Source organism: Tupaia chinensis, unplaced genomic scaffold, assembly GCF_000334495.1.
Source record: "Tupaia chinensis unplaced genomic scaffold, TupChi_1.0 Scaffold000624_1, whole genome shotgun sequence".
In the NCBI taxonomy this organism is placed as follows: domain Eukaryota; kingdom Metazoa; phylum Chordata; class Mammalia; order Scandentia; family Tupaiidae; genus Tupaia; species Tupaia belangeri.
The window spans coordinates 204,014-219,411 of record NW_006160144.1 but is presented as its reverse complement, the minus strand read 5'-3'; the positions used below and the strand labels follow the sequence as shown (position 1 = coordinate 219,411).

Below are 15,398 nucleotides of genomic sequence, written 5' to 3'. Positions count from 1 at the left end.
ATTACGCTAACTGCTGGTTCCCTCTTTTTTTTTTTTTTTGATAGGGGTTTTTGCTATAGGACGTGTGCACTCACCAGAAAGACAGAAAGAGACAGAAAGCAAAAAATCACCCCCTCAGGGGGATGGCCATGCCACAGTCCCTTCTCCTCCATTCTCTTCTCAGGATCTTTGGCACACACACACACACACACACACACGTGCCCGGCGTGAGTTTAAACCACTGGGTCTGGGACTCAAGCTGTGGTTGACTACATGGGAGTCCAGTGCCATAGCCGTTAAGCCAACTGCTGGTCCCCATGTCATTTTCTTTGTACATATTCTTTCAGTAAGAATTAGTACTAAAAGGGTAATAACACATTTAAGACTTTGATGTATATCCCAATTTGCATTCCAGAAAGATTATATTAATTTATACCACCTTACATAGTGAGTAAGAATACCTATTACATAATAGGTACCCTAACCACAATATATTATTTTCACTTTTTTTATTCTTGGTAACTTGATAGATGAAAAATTGAATCTAGTTTTTGTTTTTATTATTTTATTATAGATGAAGCCTAAAATTATTTTTATCATTATTCCTTTTAATCTTTAAATTTCTCATTTGTGCTGTTTGCCCATTGTCCTATTGAAGTCTGAACATTTTTCCTATTATTTGAATGACTTCTTTATATATTAAATATCAGCACATTATCATTTCTATAGTAAATATTTCTTAATTGGTTATTTGCATTTTATTTTGTTATATTGTATTCTTACAAAAACTTTATTGAGATATAACTCACATACCATATAGTTTACCCGTTCATTTAAAGTGTACAGGTTTTAATATGCTAACAGAATTAAGCAGCTGTTTCACAGCCAATTTTAGAACATATATTCATCCCAAGAAGAAACTCTGTATGTATTACCAGTCACTATTCATAGCCCCTAACCATCCCAGACCTATGCACATCCAATCTATTTTTTATTCATTGAGTTATATTTTGATATAAGAACATTTTTTATTTTTATTTAATTTTATCAACAATTTTTTCATTATCTTCCCTTTTTTTTATCTTTATTTTTTTTTTTTTGGAGAGATTTTCACTGTAGGGCGCGTGCACTCGCCAGACAGACAGAGACAGACATAGAGACAGAAAGCAAGAAATCACCCCCCAGGGGGGATGGTCACGCCGCAATCCCTTCTCCTCCATTCTCCTCTCGGGATCTTGGGCACGCACGCACACGCGCCCGGCGTGAGTTTTAAGCCACCGGGTCTGGGACATGAACCGCAGTCGACTACGTGGGAGTCCAGCGACATAGCCATTACGCTAACTGCTGGTTCCCAATTATCTTCCCTTTTTTGTAGTTAGTCTTTTACCATCTAGACAATATATGAAAATTCACATACATTTTTTCTTATTTTTGTTTTATTTCATTTTTGGCATTTAATTATTTAATTCAATTGAAATATGTAGAGACTGTAAAATCTTATATTTCAGAGTTGTTTTATCAAACTATATAAGTAGTTTTCAGTAATTCTTTCCCATTAACTAGAGTTCTCTTTTATGTTTAGTTACATTTTGGGAGGTAATTTGTAGTTTTTGTAAAGACTTTCAAAACAAGTTTGACCAGAATAAGATGATTTGGGTATCATATTTACCTAACTTGCTAGAGTTCCCAAACTCCTCACTTTTTCTTCCTAATATAAACATTTCCCAGAAATTTAATTATGGGAATATATTCTGTTTCTGACTCCCACATGACTTGCTATAAATAGCATCTTTGCACTCTCATGTCTAAGAGGTTGATGGCCTACATTTTTCATTTTATAACATCTGTATCTACTTTCTCTTGTTTTTGTGAAGGAGGGCAGGTTAGTGTCTCTGACCTAAAAAATGTTCTACAAAACACTGGATTCAACCTTGAAGCACAAGAAATCAAGGACCTGCAGACTCACCTACCAGTTGCTGGTGAGCATTTAAGACACCTCTGTCCTGTAGACAATGACTAGCCTACTCTGAAAGCAGTGAGGAAAGAGGTGTTGGGAAGACAGATGGTGGGGAAAGAGAAAATGTAACACTGTTGATGAAGTACAGATTTCAAAGCCCTTACCTGGAGCAGCGCACCAGTGATGTATGGGGAAGGCAGACTTGATGTGGTAGGTAAGGGGGGGAGATATTTATTTATTTATTTTAATTTTGATCAGAGAAGGAGAGAAAGAAAGAAAGAGAGAAAGTGAGATAGCCAGCCTCCAGATCCAGGATTCAAAGCACAGTCAGCCATGTGGGAGTCCAGCACTCTTAACCACCATGTTACCTGCTGGCCCCTATTAATCTTCAAGTTAGGTGTCTTAAAACCATGATAACCGCCAGCAGGTTAAACAGTGCTCAGAGTATCCCTACAAGTAGAAGAATTCCAAAAGAATAAGAAATACAATAAAGGAATATTTGAGACAAAGAATGGAATTTTAAAATACATAAAACTATCATACATCAAAATTATAATAAAAAAAGAACTTTTACAACAACAAAAAGATAAAAAAAAAAAGGAAGATGTAATAAAAAGATGAAGGAAGGGTAAAAGAAAAGAAAAAGGGAGGATCAAATGGCGGTGTAGTTGTTAAGGCAGCTGGACCCCACATAGTCAATTGGACAGTTCAAGTTCAGGACCTGGTGACTTGGAAAATACACCAGGTGTGTGTGTGCATGCCCAAACCTGCAAGTGCATGTGCCTTAGCAAATTAAAAAAAAAAAAAAAAGATATCCATAAGGATATAGACTGACCTTTTCTTTTTAAACAGCATAACTCAGCATTGGGGTTGAGTTGAAGGACTCAAACTGAAAGAAAGAAGAGCAGTCTCTTCTCTCTTCACCACAGTCCCCCAACTGAGCTTGGTGGCTAACATAGCCAAGACTAATTGAACAGCATTAAGGACTGGTTTCAAGTTTCTTATAACAATGTGGAACTTGGAGGTTCCCTAGGAAGAACATCTTTTGCTAGGACAGGACTTCATTGTTCAAGGATCAAGATTTTGTTTTTAAGAGTTTTTGCTACAGGGACCAGCAGTTAGCTTAATGGCTATGTCGCTGGACTCCCATGGAGTCAACAGCAGTTGAGTCCCAGACCCGGTGGCTTAAACTCACACCAGGCATGTGTGCATGCTTGCCCAAGGTCCCAAGAGGAGATTGGAAGAGAAGGGATTGCAGCGTGGCCATTCCCCCTGGGGGGTGATTTCTCGCTTCTGTCTCTCTCTCTTTCTGGTGAGTGCATGCACCTTATAGCAAAAACCTCTCCCCAAAAAATAAATAAATAAAAGAGTTTTTGCTACAGGGCATATGTGCTCACTACAGAGTGGGGGGGGGAGGGGCGGGTAGGTGAGAAATCACTTCGTTGGAGGTAGGGGAGTGCCCATGCCACAATCCCTTCTCCACTGTCTGGATTTGGGGCACATAGGCACACACGCCCAACATGTTTTTCAAGTCGCTGGGTCTAAGACTCAAACTGTGCAGTTGCCATGTGGGATCCAGTGCCTTAACCTCCATGCCACCCGAGAGGATCAAGGTCCTAAGTTTTTAATACTTTTCTTTCATCTTTTGATCCATTGAACAAATATTTATTGAGTGTCAACCATAGGCCAGCATCATGTTGCTGGTGTTTTATCTGTCTGGCAAATATACTGTCTCTGAACAATGTATGTACTAGAAACTAAGACTGGTTAGAGACCAAAGAGCAGAGTTGTGGTGTCTGCTCTCAGAGGAGCTTCCAGCTCCTAGGAGAAATACAAGAGGCCTAGCAAAGTTTGAGGATGAGGATGTCCTGGACTAAGGACTAATTATGCACTAAAACTGGATAAGACACCAACAAGCAAACTAACTCAGTCTCGCCTATTACTGTGTGTACCCTCTAATGCAGGAGTTCTCACTCAGAACTTCTTCATGCTGTTTTTGTTGATTATATCTATTAATATATCTTGTACTTGAAACTATTATGCACATTTTAATAATATTTATATAAATTAATTCACTTAAAAATGGCAATACTACGTCTGTTCTGGGGACGCTCCAAATCTGAGAGGGCCTGCACACTATGGTTACTGATTCTGAAGAACACACATAAAGTCCAGCGGGAGAAAACATGAATTGACTTACATAGGACAGGATGCGCGCTGACTGCTGGGCTGAGAATGGTCCACGCAGTCACTGAGCACAGGCTCAGGTTACATACGTGGAAAACAAAGCATTCATAAATCAATTAAAGATCAATGCAGGTTCTCTCCTGTCAATACAGGGGTCTGGTTTGTACCTACATTGTTTGAAGATTATAATAAAAGGTCAGCCTCTCAGTGAACAGGATTCGCAGAGTATGTTCAGAGTTTTCTGCCTCTAATCTTGTGATGTTAATATGGGAGGGTTACCTCTCAAATGGCCCTGACCAGGAACCAATTCTGTGAAGTATGGGAATTGTCAGATGTTCACACAAGCCCCTCTGTGGCCTGCAACTAAGTCTCAGGGAGATAGGGTGAAGAGGGAGAGGGGAGATGAGCTCAATGTATGGAGCCAACCCTCAATGTCCGTTATATGTTTGCTAAGTTATCCTTTTCTTCCAAATATTGACACATTTAGCCCTTTAATTTTTTTTCTTTTTTTTTTTTGAGAGATTTTTGCTATAGGGCACGTGTGCTCGCCAGAAAGACAGAGACAGAGAGATAGAAAGCGAGAAATCACCCCCCAGGGGGAGATGGCCATGCTGCAGTCCCTTCTCCTCCATTCTCCTCTCGGGATCTTGAGCATACATGCGCACACACCCAGCATGAGTTTAAGCCACCAGGTCCGGGACTCGAACTGCAGTCGACTACATGGGAGTCCAGCAACATAGCCATTACGCCAACTGCTGGTCCCTCACCCTTTAATTTTAAAAAATGCTCTTATTAATGTTACCCCCACCCTCATCAAAGGAGTGTTTAATTATTGGAAGGCTATCGAGTCACCATACAGATGTAGTTTCCAAAATTCAAGTCTTTAGGGCCCAGCAGGTGGCATGGTGGTTAAGGTGCTGGACTCCCACAAGGCTGATTGTGGTTTGAGTGCTCGTCCTGGTGGCTTGCTTTCTTATTTTCTCTCTCTTGTTCTCACTCTTTTGTGAGTGCGAAAGCCCTATAGCACATTAAATAATAATAAATGAAATTAAATAAAAATTTTTGAGAGGTTTTCACTATAGGGCACGTGCGCTCGCCAGACAGACAGAGACATAGAGACAGAAAGCGAGAAATCACCCCCCGAGGGGATGGTCACGCCGCAATCCCTTCTCCTCCATTCTCCACTCGGGATCTTGGGCACACACACACACGCGCCCAGTGTGAGTTTTAAGCCACTGGGTCCGGGACGCGAACCGCAGTCGACTACGTGAGAGTCCAGCGACATAGCCATTACGCTAACTGCTGGTTCCCAATAAATAAATTTTGAATTCAAGTTTGTGTTTGAAACCTTGAGCTTTACCATTAAAACTATCTTTTTTTAGCTGGTTTTCTTAAAATGACAGGTTCACCTTGTTTGTTTTCAAGAACATGTCTCTCAGATACCCAATTCTAAAAAACTAGATTTTTGTCCATCATTCATTTTCTCAAGTGAAAATGATATTCAATGAAAAAACAGCTAATTTGTTTGCAAATCCAACAAGTACTTTTTCTCAAGAAATTATCATATTTTATTATGAGATCAAAGTTCTTTATGTGGGACCAGCAGTTAGCGTAATGGCTATGTTGCTGGACTCCCACGTAGTCGACCACGGTTTGCGTCTCGGACCTGGTGGCTTAGAACTCACACCGGGCGCGTGTGCATGCGTGCCCAAGATCCCGAGAGGAGAATGGAGGAGAAGGGATTGCGGCATGGCCATCCTCCCCTGGGGGGTGATTTCTTGCTTTCTGTCTCTCTGTCTCGCTCTCTCTGTCTGGAGAGTGCACGCACCCTATAGCAAAAACCTCTCCAAAAAAAAAAAAAAAAGTTAAAAAATAAAGAAAGAAAGAAAGAAAAGAAAAAAAAAAGTTCTTTATATGCATATTTCTTACCTACTACACAGAAGTGTTAAAACTTAATAAAATTAATAACTTCTGCTGCTTTATCAGGAACATAATCATAAGTTGAAACCGACTATATTTTGCTGTGAGTATATTCAGTGAAGAACTGACTGCTAGTAGTTGGTTGCCACTGCTTTGCTGTATAGATGTCAACAGTTTTACCCACCACTGCTTTTACACCATCAGAACAAATGTCAACATAGTGAAAAGAGCAAGGGTATTTGGTGACTCCAGAGGTCCATGGGCCATGCTTTGAGAACTGCTCCTCTGACATGTCTTGGCCATTCACTCAGAGCAAGAGAACTAGGTCTGTAAAGGGGAGGACATTCCTGTGGGATTAAGCTGACTCCAAACAAACAAAATCCTACTCACTGCAATGCCCCAAAGACTTTTAACAACTAACAGCTTATGGAATAAAAAAGAAGTTTCATTAATTGAATAGGTATGTTCTTAAAGTGTAAATCAAATTTTCTCTATTTTATAATATATTCCTATGGATCGAAAAAATAAAAATTGTGGGATAAAGCATGAAATTACTGTAATATTATACATCATGTTTTAATTTATCTTGTATAATTTTTAAGTCCCAGCATCTTCATTTCTGAGTCTAAATTCTGTGTTTTGGGTTTGTTTGTTTGTTTTTGACAGATGAAATGATTGACTTGGATGTGTTGATGGATGCAACAAAAGCTTTTACAGGTGGGAATGTGTATAAATGCTATAAAATTTAGATCTTGCTTTGTAGAGAATTACCTTTTTTTTTCCTTTTAAAGTTTATTTATTTCTTTTCTTTATGAATGAGAGAGACGGGAACCTCCCACGCCCCTCACTCCACAACAGGATCATGCCATGTCTCATTCTTCCCCCTAACCTTCTAACCATCCAGGATCACAGGAACACCTTTTATGTTCAGGACAGCTAGGAATCTGAACTCCAGGCCTTCCCATGTGGCTTCAATATCATGTACAATAACCTACTGACTCCATTACTGTGACTGGACTGAGACTTAAGTGTTTAAAGCAGTAGTTTGGGCCAACCCGTGACATGGTCATGAAGTGGCTGGATCCCGCATGACTGACCACATCATTTGAGTCCTGGACCAGGCAGCTTCAGAAGCACACCAAGCAGAGAGACAGAGAGACAGAAAGCGAGAAATCACTCCCCAGGGGGGATGGTCACACCACAATCCCTTCTCCTCCATTCTCCTCTCGGGATCTTGGGCATGCACGCACACGCGCCCAGCGTGAGTTTAAGTCACCAGGTCTGGGACTGAAACCACAGTTGACTACGTGGGAGTCCAGTGACATAGCCATTATGCCATTTGCTGGTCCCGATAAATAATTCTTTTTTAAAAGTTAAAAAAAAAAAAGAACTAAAGAACTCGTTCAGATACTGACTTTCAGAATAACTCTTTGTAAGTGGAGTTGGCTTGTGTATTTATACTTCATCCTGCAATGAAAAAATAGTGCTGTATAAGATTATATTTTATAATTTAGAACAATTAAATCTCCTACTATTATCACCTGAAACAATTCCCATCTATTTAAAGGAGAAATGGTCGAAGCCAGTGACTTAAAAAACGTACTGAAAGACGTGGGAATTAACCTCACCGAAAAAGAACACATGAAGCTGTTAAAATCTCTGCCAGTCCATAGTGAGTACTTAACATAGTACTTACCATCACAGTGTTCAAGGAAATGTGTTACTGTGGGCTTCTGGGTGAGAACTATGAAAAACCCCTTAAGAAAAGCAAAGTTACAGCATGAGAAACCCTGTTCTTGTCATCTTTGTTTTAAATTGGAAGTGAGAAAGTTATAAGTGAGAAATTTTTCTCTTTTGCATTCAGCCAGTGGGCCCCTGCTAAGTATTTTAACTGTATATGGCTAAATTATTCTGTAGCTCCCAATCCTCAGCCTGAGGGCAATGGGCCTCCAGGACTATGTGTTTGTATGGTCAGCCTCTCAAAGTTCCATCTCCTGGACAGTTGCTTAGGGTCCCCCACGAAGAACCTAAAAGCCCACCTGTACTACACCTGTACCTCCTGTCCGGGCCCTGAGATGCCTACGAGGACATTCTTTCTCCTCATAGCTCCTGTCCTCAGATTTCCCCAGGCAAGAGTGAGCCTACACTGTGACTGGACTGAGACTTAGGTTTTTAAAGCAGTAGTTTGGGCCAACCCCTGACATGGTCATGAAAGTGGCTGGATCCCACATGACTGACCACATCACCAAGTGATGCTAGTGCCCCTAGTGGCCATCTGAATTCTTCTCACATACATCTTAGGGCTATGGCTGTGCACTGTCTGGCATTTCTTCTAGATGCTCTCTCAAGTGGCTAATTATGAGAATTGCAGCCTTCTTTAAATTTTGATTCGGAGAGAGCAGGAAGGAGATGTAGAAATATGCAAATGGGCCATAATGGAAACTACTATAGACACATGTCAGGCATTGAAGCTTCTGTCAACATTGTAGACATTCCTGCCACAGGATGGTGGCCTCTGGGATCAGATAGGACCCATAAGGATGGGTTGGGCTGGTGGGTGCCCTCTGTTCTCTGTTCCAGTTGAATTTCACCCCTATTTATGGAAAATGCTTGTTTAGGAAAAATATATTTTTTTCTTTTAATGTTTAAGTATTGGTTTTTGTTTTTTATTTTAAGAATTATTTTATTTAACTTTATTTATTTATTTTCATTTGACCAGAGGGACAGAAAGAGAGAAAGCAAGCTGCCAGGTCCAAGACTCACACTGTGGTTGGCCATGTGGGAGTCCCATGCCCTTAACCATCATGCCACCAGCTGGCCCAAGTATTGGTTTTTTATTATTCTTCAGGTTGATGGATATTTTCAGTATCATCCCTTTATAGGACCTATCGTTAGAGTTAAACATATGCTTATAGGAATACATCATAGGTCTAGAGCAGAGACAGGGGAAAAAGGGAAAGGAAAACAAGTCAAAATGCAACAAAAGAAGAACAAGAAGAAGGCATAAGAAAGAAGCACCTATGCATGTGTGTGTTTGTGGAGCATATCAGCTACTGCCATGTGTTCTGAGTAGGGGGTAGACTGACTATTGAAAGCAGTCCTTATCTTTTGTTATTATTTGAAGGTAAAATAAGATATTTCTAGGTAAGTCATATCAAATGTCTTATGAAATTGGATAATCTCTAATTAGATAATGTCTTACCCTTTTTGTTTTGACATAAATTTCACCATATCTTACAGAAGATGGAAAAGTGTTTAAAAAAAGATTACTGGAGAGTTTAAAGCCTCTCAAAGGTAAGAATTATGAGAATAACAGTTAAAATTTATTGTGCTTTGCATTTACTTTTTGAAAATTTCTCAGTGATTGGATCTTGCTATCCATCATTCCACTAGCTTACTGATTCTAAACGATGCATCATAAACTACCATCCTTGTTTGGATATAACAATATTTGAGAAAGTCATTGTTATTAATATGTCACTGTGGCAAGTTTGAAGTTTTGCTTTCATTTATATTGTCTATCTCTATTATAAGTTGTCATATTGGTCTAATTTTTTAAAAACCCTACAATTACTTGAATTGAAAGTTACAGCTCAGTGTTGAGGAATAATTTTCTATTGTTGACTTTAACACTGACCATCTGGGCTCACTTAAATGGCCAATATGTTTCACTTTCCACTTAGGGTGGATGCATGCTCAAAGTTAGCATCTTCCACTTCTTAGAAATATTTGCACTTCTTTCTTTTCTAAATTATTTATTTCATTTTACTTATTATTGTTATTATTTTGTTTGCTGTAGTGCACATGCATTCACCAGAGAGAGGCAGACCAAGAGAAGGAAAGTGAGAAAGCAAGCTGCCAGGCGTGGGACTCAAACTGTGGCTGGCCATGTGGGAGTCCAGAACCTTAACTACCACACCACCTGCCGGCCCCTGCACTTCTTATTTCTATTCTCTTATATTCTAAGGGAAAAAAATCAAAGTCAGTAACCTGGAAGCTCTTATGAAAAACATGGGAATTGAGCTCGGGAAAGAGGAACATGAAGACCTACTAAACCATCTGCCAATTGATGGTAAGTATCTCAGACACCACTGTACCAAAGAGGAATTTTAGGGTTTCTGAAGGAGAGCTTATGCAAGTAAAACCTCTTTTTAAATCTCTTTGAAAAACTGATCAAATATTTCAAGCATACATAAAAACAAATAATATAACAAGCACTGTGTGTCCACTTGCCCCAAATTTAAGATGTTACCATTTTTCCATATTTGCTTCATATATTTTCTTTTTTTATTTCCTGTGTATACTTTTTGTCAAATAAGATAAATATACATTAATGACTCAAGAAGACTCATTTAGTTGAACAAAAATGTCAAAGAGGCAATGCTACAATAATTCATTAGGAAGAGGTTGCTAAGAGATAAGCCATGGGATTCAAACCCAGAGCCAGGCGCTTCCTCATTAAAAACCTGATGAAAAATAAGCTTCCATCAGAGAGTCAGCACATATTTCAGTCAAGCCAGCACATGGAAACCCAAATGAAGCGAATAGTTTTCCCCTAATTCAATGTTGTATTCTCAACTCGTGATCGGCAGGCACAGCTAAGGTAGGCCACTGCACAACCAGCAGGCCTCTTTCGTGCTACCCTTACAAGCAACTAGCCCAAACAGTTTGGCCTAGCCTGAAGTTTAAAATCTAACTCTTCCTGGCTTTAATAACATTGGTGATTATTCATAATTTTGTCTGACCACTCTTTATAAGATGAAAAACATAACCATAAATTATAGGCTAGGGGTTTTTTTGAGAGGTTTTTGCTATAGGGCGCGTGCACTCACCTGAAAGACAGAGACAGACAGAGAAAGAAAGTGAAAAATCAGCTCCCAGGGGATGGCCATGCCACAATCTCTTCTCCTCCATTCTTCTCTCAGGATCTTGGGCACGCACACACACGCACCTGGCGTGAGTTTAAGCCACCGGGTCCAGAGCTCTAACTGCAGTCGACTACATGAGAGTCCAGCGACAAAGCCATTACGCCAACTGCTGGTCACATAAATTAGGTTTTTAATTGATACTGTCTCCACAAGTTAGCTAGAGGGTCTCAAAATGCTTCCTACCAGAAAAGATAATATTACAAATGTATTTTTTAGTCTCCTTGATTTTTTTAAGAGAGATTTTTTGCTATAGAATGTGTGCTCTCATTGGAGAGACAGAGAGACAGAGACAGAAAGCAAAAAATCACCCCGAAGGGGGAATGGCTATGCCACAGTCACTTCTCCTCCATTCCCCTCTCAGGATTTTGGGCACATGGGCACAAATGCCTGGCATGAGTTTTAAGCCACTGGGTCCCACATTCAAACCATGGTCAACTATGCAGGAGTCCAGCCATGTGACCATTATGCCATCTTTGTCTCAGTCTCCTTGATTTAAAAAAAAAAAAAAAGACAGAATATTTCTTTCTAATCCAACAGTATGACTATTTCTATACCTTTGAGACTGTTTCATTCATCTCGCTAGCACAAACACTGAATCTACACCTGAAAGTGTGAAGAAAATTAAGGCATGGTCCCTACTCTCAGATAGCTTACAGTTTGGTGGTGGAGGTAGACAATGTAAGCAAAATTCAGAGGGTGAGATGATGGCGTACCGAGATGATGGCATGCAGACCATGGCAGCTGTTATGGTTTAAGAGTTAGCTGCTTATGTAAATAAATGACTTCTTATTTTCATTTCAATGTATGTTTGTTTTTGTTTTTGTTTTGTTTTGAGAGGTTTTTGCTATAGGGTGCATGTGCTCATCAGAAAGACAGAGACAGAGAAACAGAAAGTGAGAACTCACCCCCCAGGGAGGATGGCCATGCCACAGTCTCTTCTCCTTCATTCTCATCTTGGAATCTTGGGCACTCACGCACACACGCCTGGCGTGAGTTTAAGTCACCAGGTCTGGGACTCAAACTGCGGCCGACTACATGGGAGTCCAGCAACGTAGCCATTATGCCAACTGCTGGTCCCTCAATTTATGTCTTTTGAAGTATGCTCCTTTTAAGGGCCTGGAGAAATGGAGAGGCTTATTAAAAGTCACTACTGTTACCTTACTTCATCTCTAAGATAATTCATTGACTACTCTTAGATACTCTATAGAAAATGGTGTTAATTAAATGTATGTTTACTTCAAATTTACATCTTAGCCAGGTGCAGGAAGCTGCTCATGAGGCTGAGGTAGGATCACAACATAGCAAGGCCCTGTTTAGAATGCAGGACACACACACACACACATTTTTAAAGTTTATATCTTATTTTTCACTTTTGTTTCTTGCTTATTTTGAGTTAAGAGTTGCCAGGTAAAAAATCATTGAAATAGCAGAATCCTCTTTCCCACTATTCAAGATGGCAGGTGAAAAACTGCAAAGCAGAATACTAAGGAGAAGAAACCTGAAGCCAAGAAGGCTGATGCAAGTGGCAAGGTTAAAAAGGGTGACTCCAAGGCTAAAAAGCCCAAGAAGGGGAAGCCCCAATGCAGTCGAAACCCTGTCCTAGTCCAGGGCATCGGCAGATACTCCTAGTCTGCCATGTATTCCTGGAAGGCCATGTACAAGAGGAAACACTCGGCCACTAAATCCAGGATCTAAAAGGAAAAAAAAGGTTCTTGGCGACTATCGCAAAACCATTTGGTGGAGACAAGAATGGTGATATCCAGGTGGTTAAACTGCACAAAATGCCGAGGTACCATCCTACTGTCCTACTGAAGATGTGCCGTGAAAGCTATTGAGCCACAGAAAAGAAAAAATAAATAAAATAAAGCCTTCAGTCAGCATGTGAGAAAGCTGCGAGTCAGCATCACTCCCGGGACCATTCTGATCATCCTCACTGGACGCCACAGAGGCAAGAGAGTGGTTTTCCTGAAGCAGCTGAGCAGTGGCTTGCTACCTGTAACTGGAACACTGGTTCTCAATTGCGTTCCCCTGCATAGAACACACCAGAAATTTGTCATTGCCACCGCCATGAAAATTGATATTAGCAAAGTAAAAATCCCAAAGCACCTTACCAATGCTTACTTCAGGAAAAAGAAACTATGGAAGCCCGGACACCAGGAAGGTGAGATATGACACAGAGAAGGAGAAATTCGAGATTCAGAGCAGCACAAGGTTGATCAGAAAGCTGTGGACTCAAATTTTACCAAAAATCAAAGCCGTTCCTCAGTTCCAGGGCTATCTGCGATCCGTGTTTGCCCTTACAAATGGAGTCTATCCTCACAAATTGGTGTTCTAAATTCTGTGCCAAGAACCTAATTAAATAACTGATCATATATAAAAAAAGAAAGAAAGAAAGAAAGAAAAGAAAAAGAAAAGAAATAGCAGGATCACAACCCTTTATAAGTTAAATTTTTCATATTATTTTTTTAAGTCTAAGATTTGTTCTGTGCCTGAATGATCTTTTCTTACAGAGAATGAAATGGTTGATTTGAATGTGGTGATGGATGAAGCAAAAGCTTTTACAGGTGAGTAAGACATGGTCAAAGGGTATTTATTATTAACTAAGACCTTTATGCTTCACAAAGAAAATAATTAAGATTTTTTTTTTTTATTTTGCTACAGGGCATGTGTGCTCACTAGAGAAAGAAAGAGAGAGGGAAAGTGAGAAAGCACCCAGCAGGGGAGATGTTCATGCAGCAAACCCCTCTCCTCCAGTCTCCTCTTGAGATTTTGGGCACATGCACACATGCACCCAGCCTGCCCTTCGAGGCAGCAGATTTGGGGCCTGAACCGTATAGCCAGTCAACTGGGATCTAGTCACTTCAACCACCATGCTGCCAACTGGCTCAAGATGTTTCTGTACAGTAGTTTTCTCTTCAGCTTTTTACTTACATGCTAGGTTGACACCCCTACAAATTTCATGTTTAAATGTACATAATCTTATTATTTGATTTAGGGCTTCCCATGTATACATGATCTATATTGTGTGGTTTGGGACAATAATGTTTTCCCGTTTGTTCATTTCTCAAATAACCAAAATGCAAATCAACACTATCCAACCTCAAAGTAAAGGTTTTATATTCTAGCCAGGAAATATGGCTATTTATCAAAAGACCCCATAATTTAGGTAATGTGGCTCTTGGCTTGTATTTAGAATAATATGAACTTTTCTCTTTCTCTTTCTTTTCTTTAAGAGAGATTTTTGCGATAAGGTACATGCACTCATCGGAGAGACAGAAAGAGAGAAATCATCTCTAGGGCAGGGGGTGGCTATGCCACAATCCCTCCTTCTCCATTTTTCTCTCGGGATTTTGGGCACACACGCACCCATGCCTGGCGTGAGTTTTAAGCTGCTCTGTCCGGGACTTGACCTGTAGTCAATTTACGTGGGATTCCAGCAACTTAAACTTTATGCCATCTCCTAGTCCCAAGCTTTTTTTTTTCCCTTTAGTAAACAGTATAAAGTCTGTTTCTGACTTGAACTACACATCCATACGTCCTTTGACTCTAAGTAACTTAACAAGTTTCATCATAAATTTGCTCTTTTAATTAACAATAGTGCCACATTGGCAATCTTTTTCATAATTTGAAATCATTTGTCCATTTCTAAAGTTTTTACCTGTGAACATATCTCATCTTTCCACAGGAGAGGAGATGAATGTCAGCAGTCTAGGCAATGAGCTGAGGAAAATGGGGCTGGTACTCACCGACAAGGAACAGGAGACGCTGCTGAAAACTCTGCCAGTTCACAGTGAGTATTTAACACATCCTTTAAAGTCCAGGTTTAGGGGCTTGTGTGTGAGAACTTCTCAATTTATACATGTATATGTCCATTAAACCCCATTTAGAAAACACAATTTTCACACAAGAAGAAATCTTGTTGCCTGTCCATGTCACTTGCATTTTAGTACTGAAAGGTGGCAACATCTCTCATTAGTCTCCCACTCTCCCACCATCAAGGCTGACTTATCCTGTTGCCCTGAGAACACTGCCTAATCTAAATCATGCCCAGAGAGAGAAGAGAAACCAGGGGATAAGAGAAGGGGGAAAAGGGAGAGAAATAAGGAAATACTTTTTTTAATCCAACCCTTGAATAGATTTAGAAGAGTGAAAATTTTGTCTTTAGTTTCATTTTTACTTGAGGATAAGATAAAATAAACTTCCAAACAAATTGAAAGTTTTTCCCCCTGAAGCTATGAATATTGTGTTGTCTGTGCTATTTCTGTTCATCTTCCCATCATAAGCTCTACTCTAAATCAGATCTTGTCTTACAGATGGTGGAAAGGTGTATAAGAAGAGGTTGCTAAAAGCTGTAAAGGCCCTCAATGGTGAGTAAGAAGCAAGGTAAAAGGACCAGTAAAAAGTTCTTATGTTGAGAGGTCGGCAGG

General features: G+C 39.9%; 1 protein-coding gene across 1 annotated transcript in view; it reads left to right on the top strand.

The window, feature by feature from the left end:
• Nucleotides 1-15,398, top strand: part of EFCAB3 (EF-hand calcium binding domain 3) — a 119,139-nt gene that overhangs the window by 17,868 nt on the left and 85,873 nt on the right. Inside the window, exons 7-14 of the mRNA XM_006159101.3 lie at nucleotides 1,854-1,958; nucleotides 6,710-6,760; nucleotides 7,611-7,715; nucleotides 9,284-9,337; nucleotides 10,011-10,115; nucleotides 13,482-13,535; nucleotides 14,657-14,761; nucleotides 15,285-15,338. Coding sequence (XP_006159163.1) covers nucleotides 1,854-1,958; nucleotides 6,710-6,760; nucleotides 7,611-7,715; nucleotides 9,284-9,337; nucleotides 10,011-10,115; nucleotides 13,482-13,535; nucleotides 14,657-14,761; nucleotides 15,285-15,338 — 633 coding nt within the window. The remainder of the gene's footprint in view (nucleotides 1-1,853; nucleotides 1,959-6,709; nucleotides 6,761-7,610; nucleotides 7,716-9,283; nucleotides 9,338-10,010; nucleotides 10,116-13,481; nucleotides 13,536-14,656; nucleotides 14,762-15,284; nucleotides 15,339-15,398) is intronic.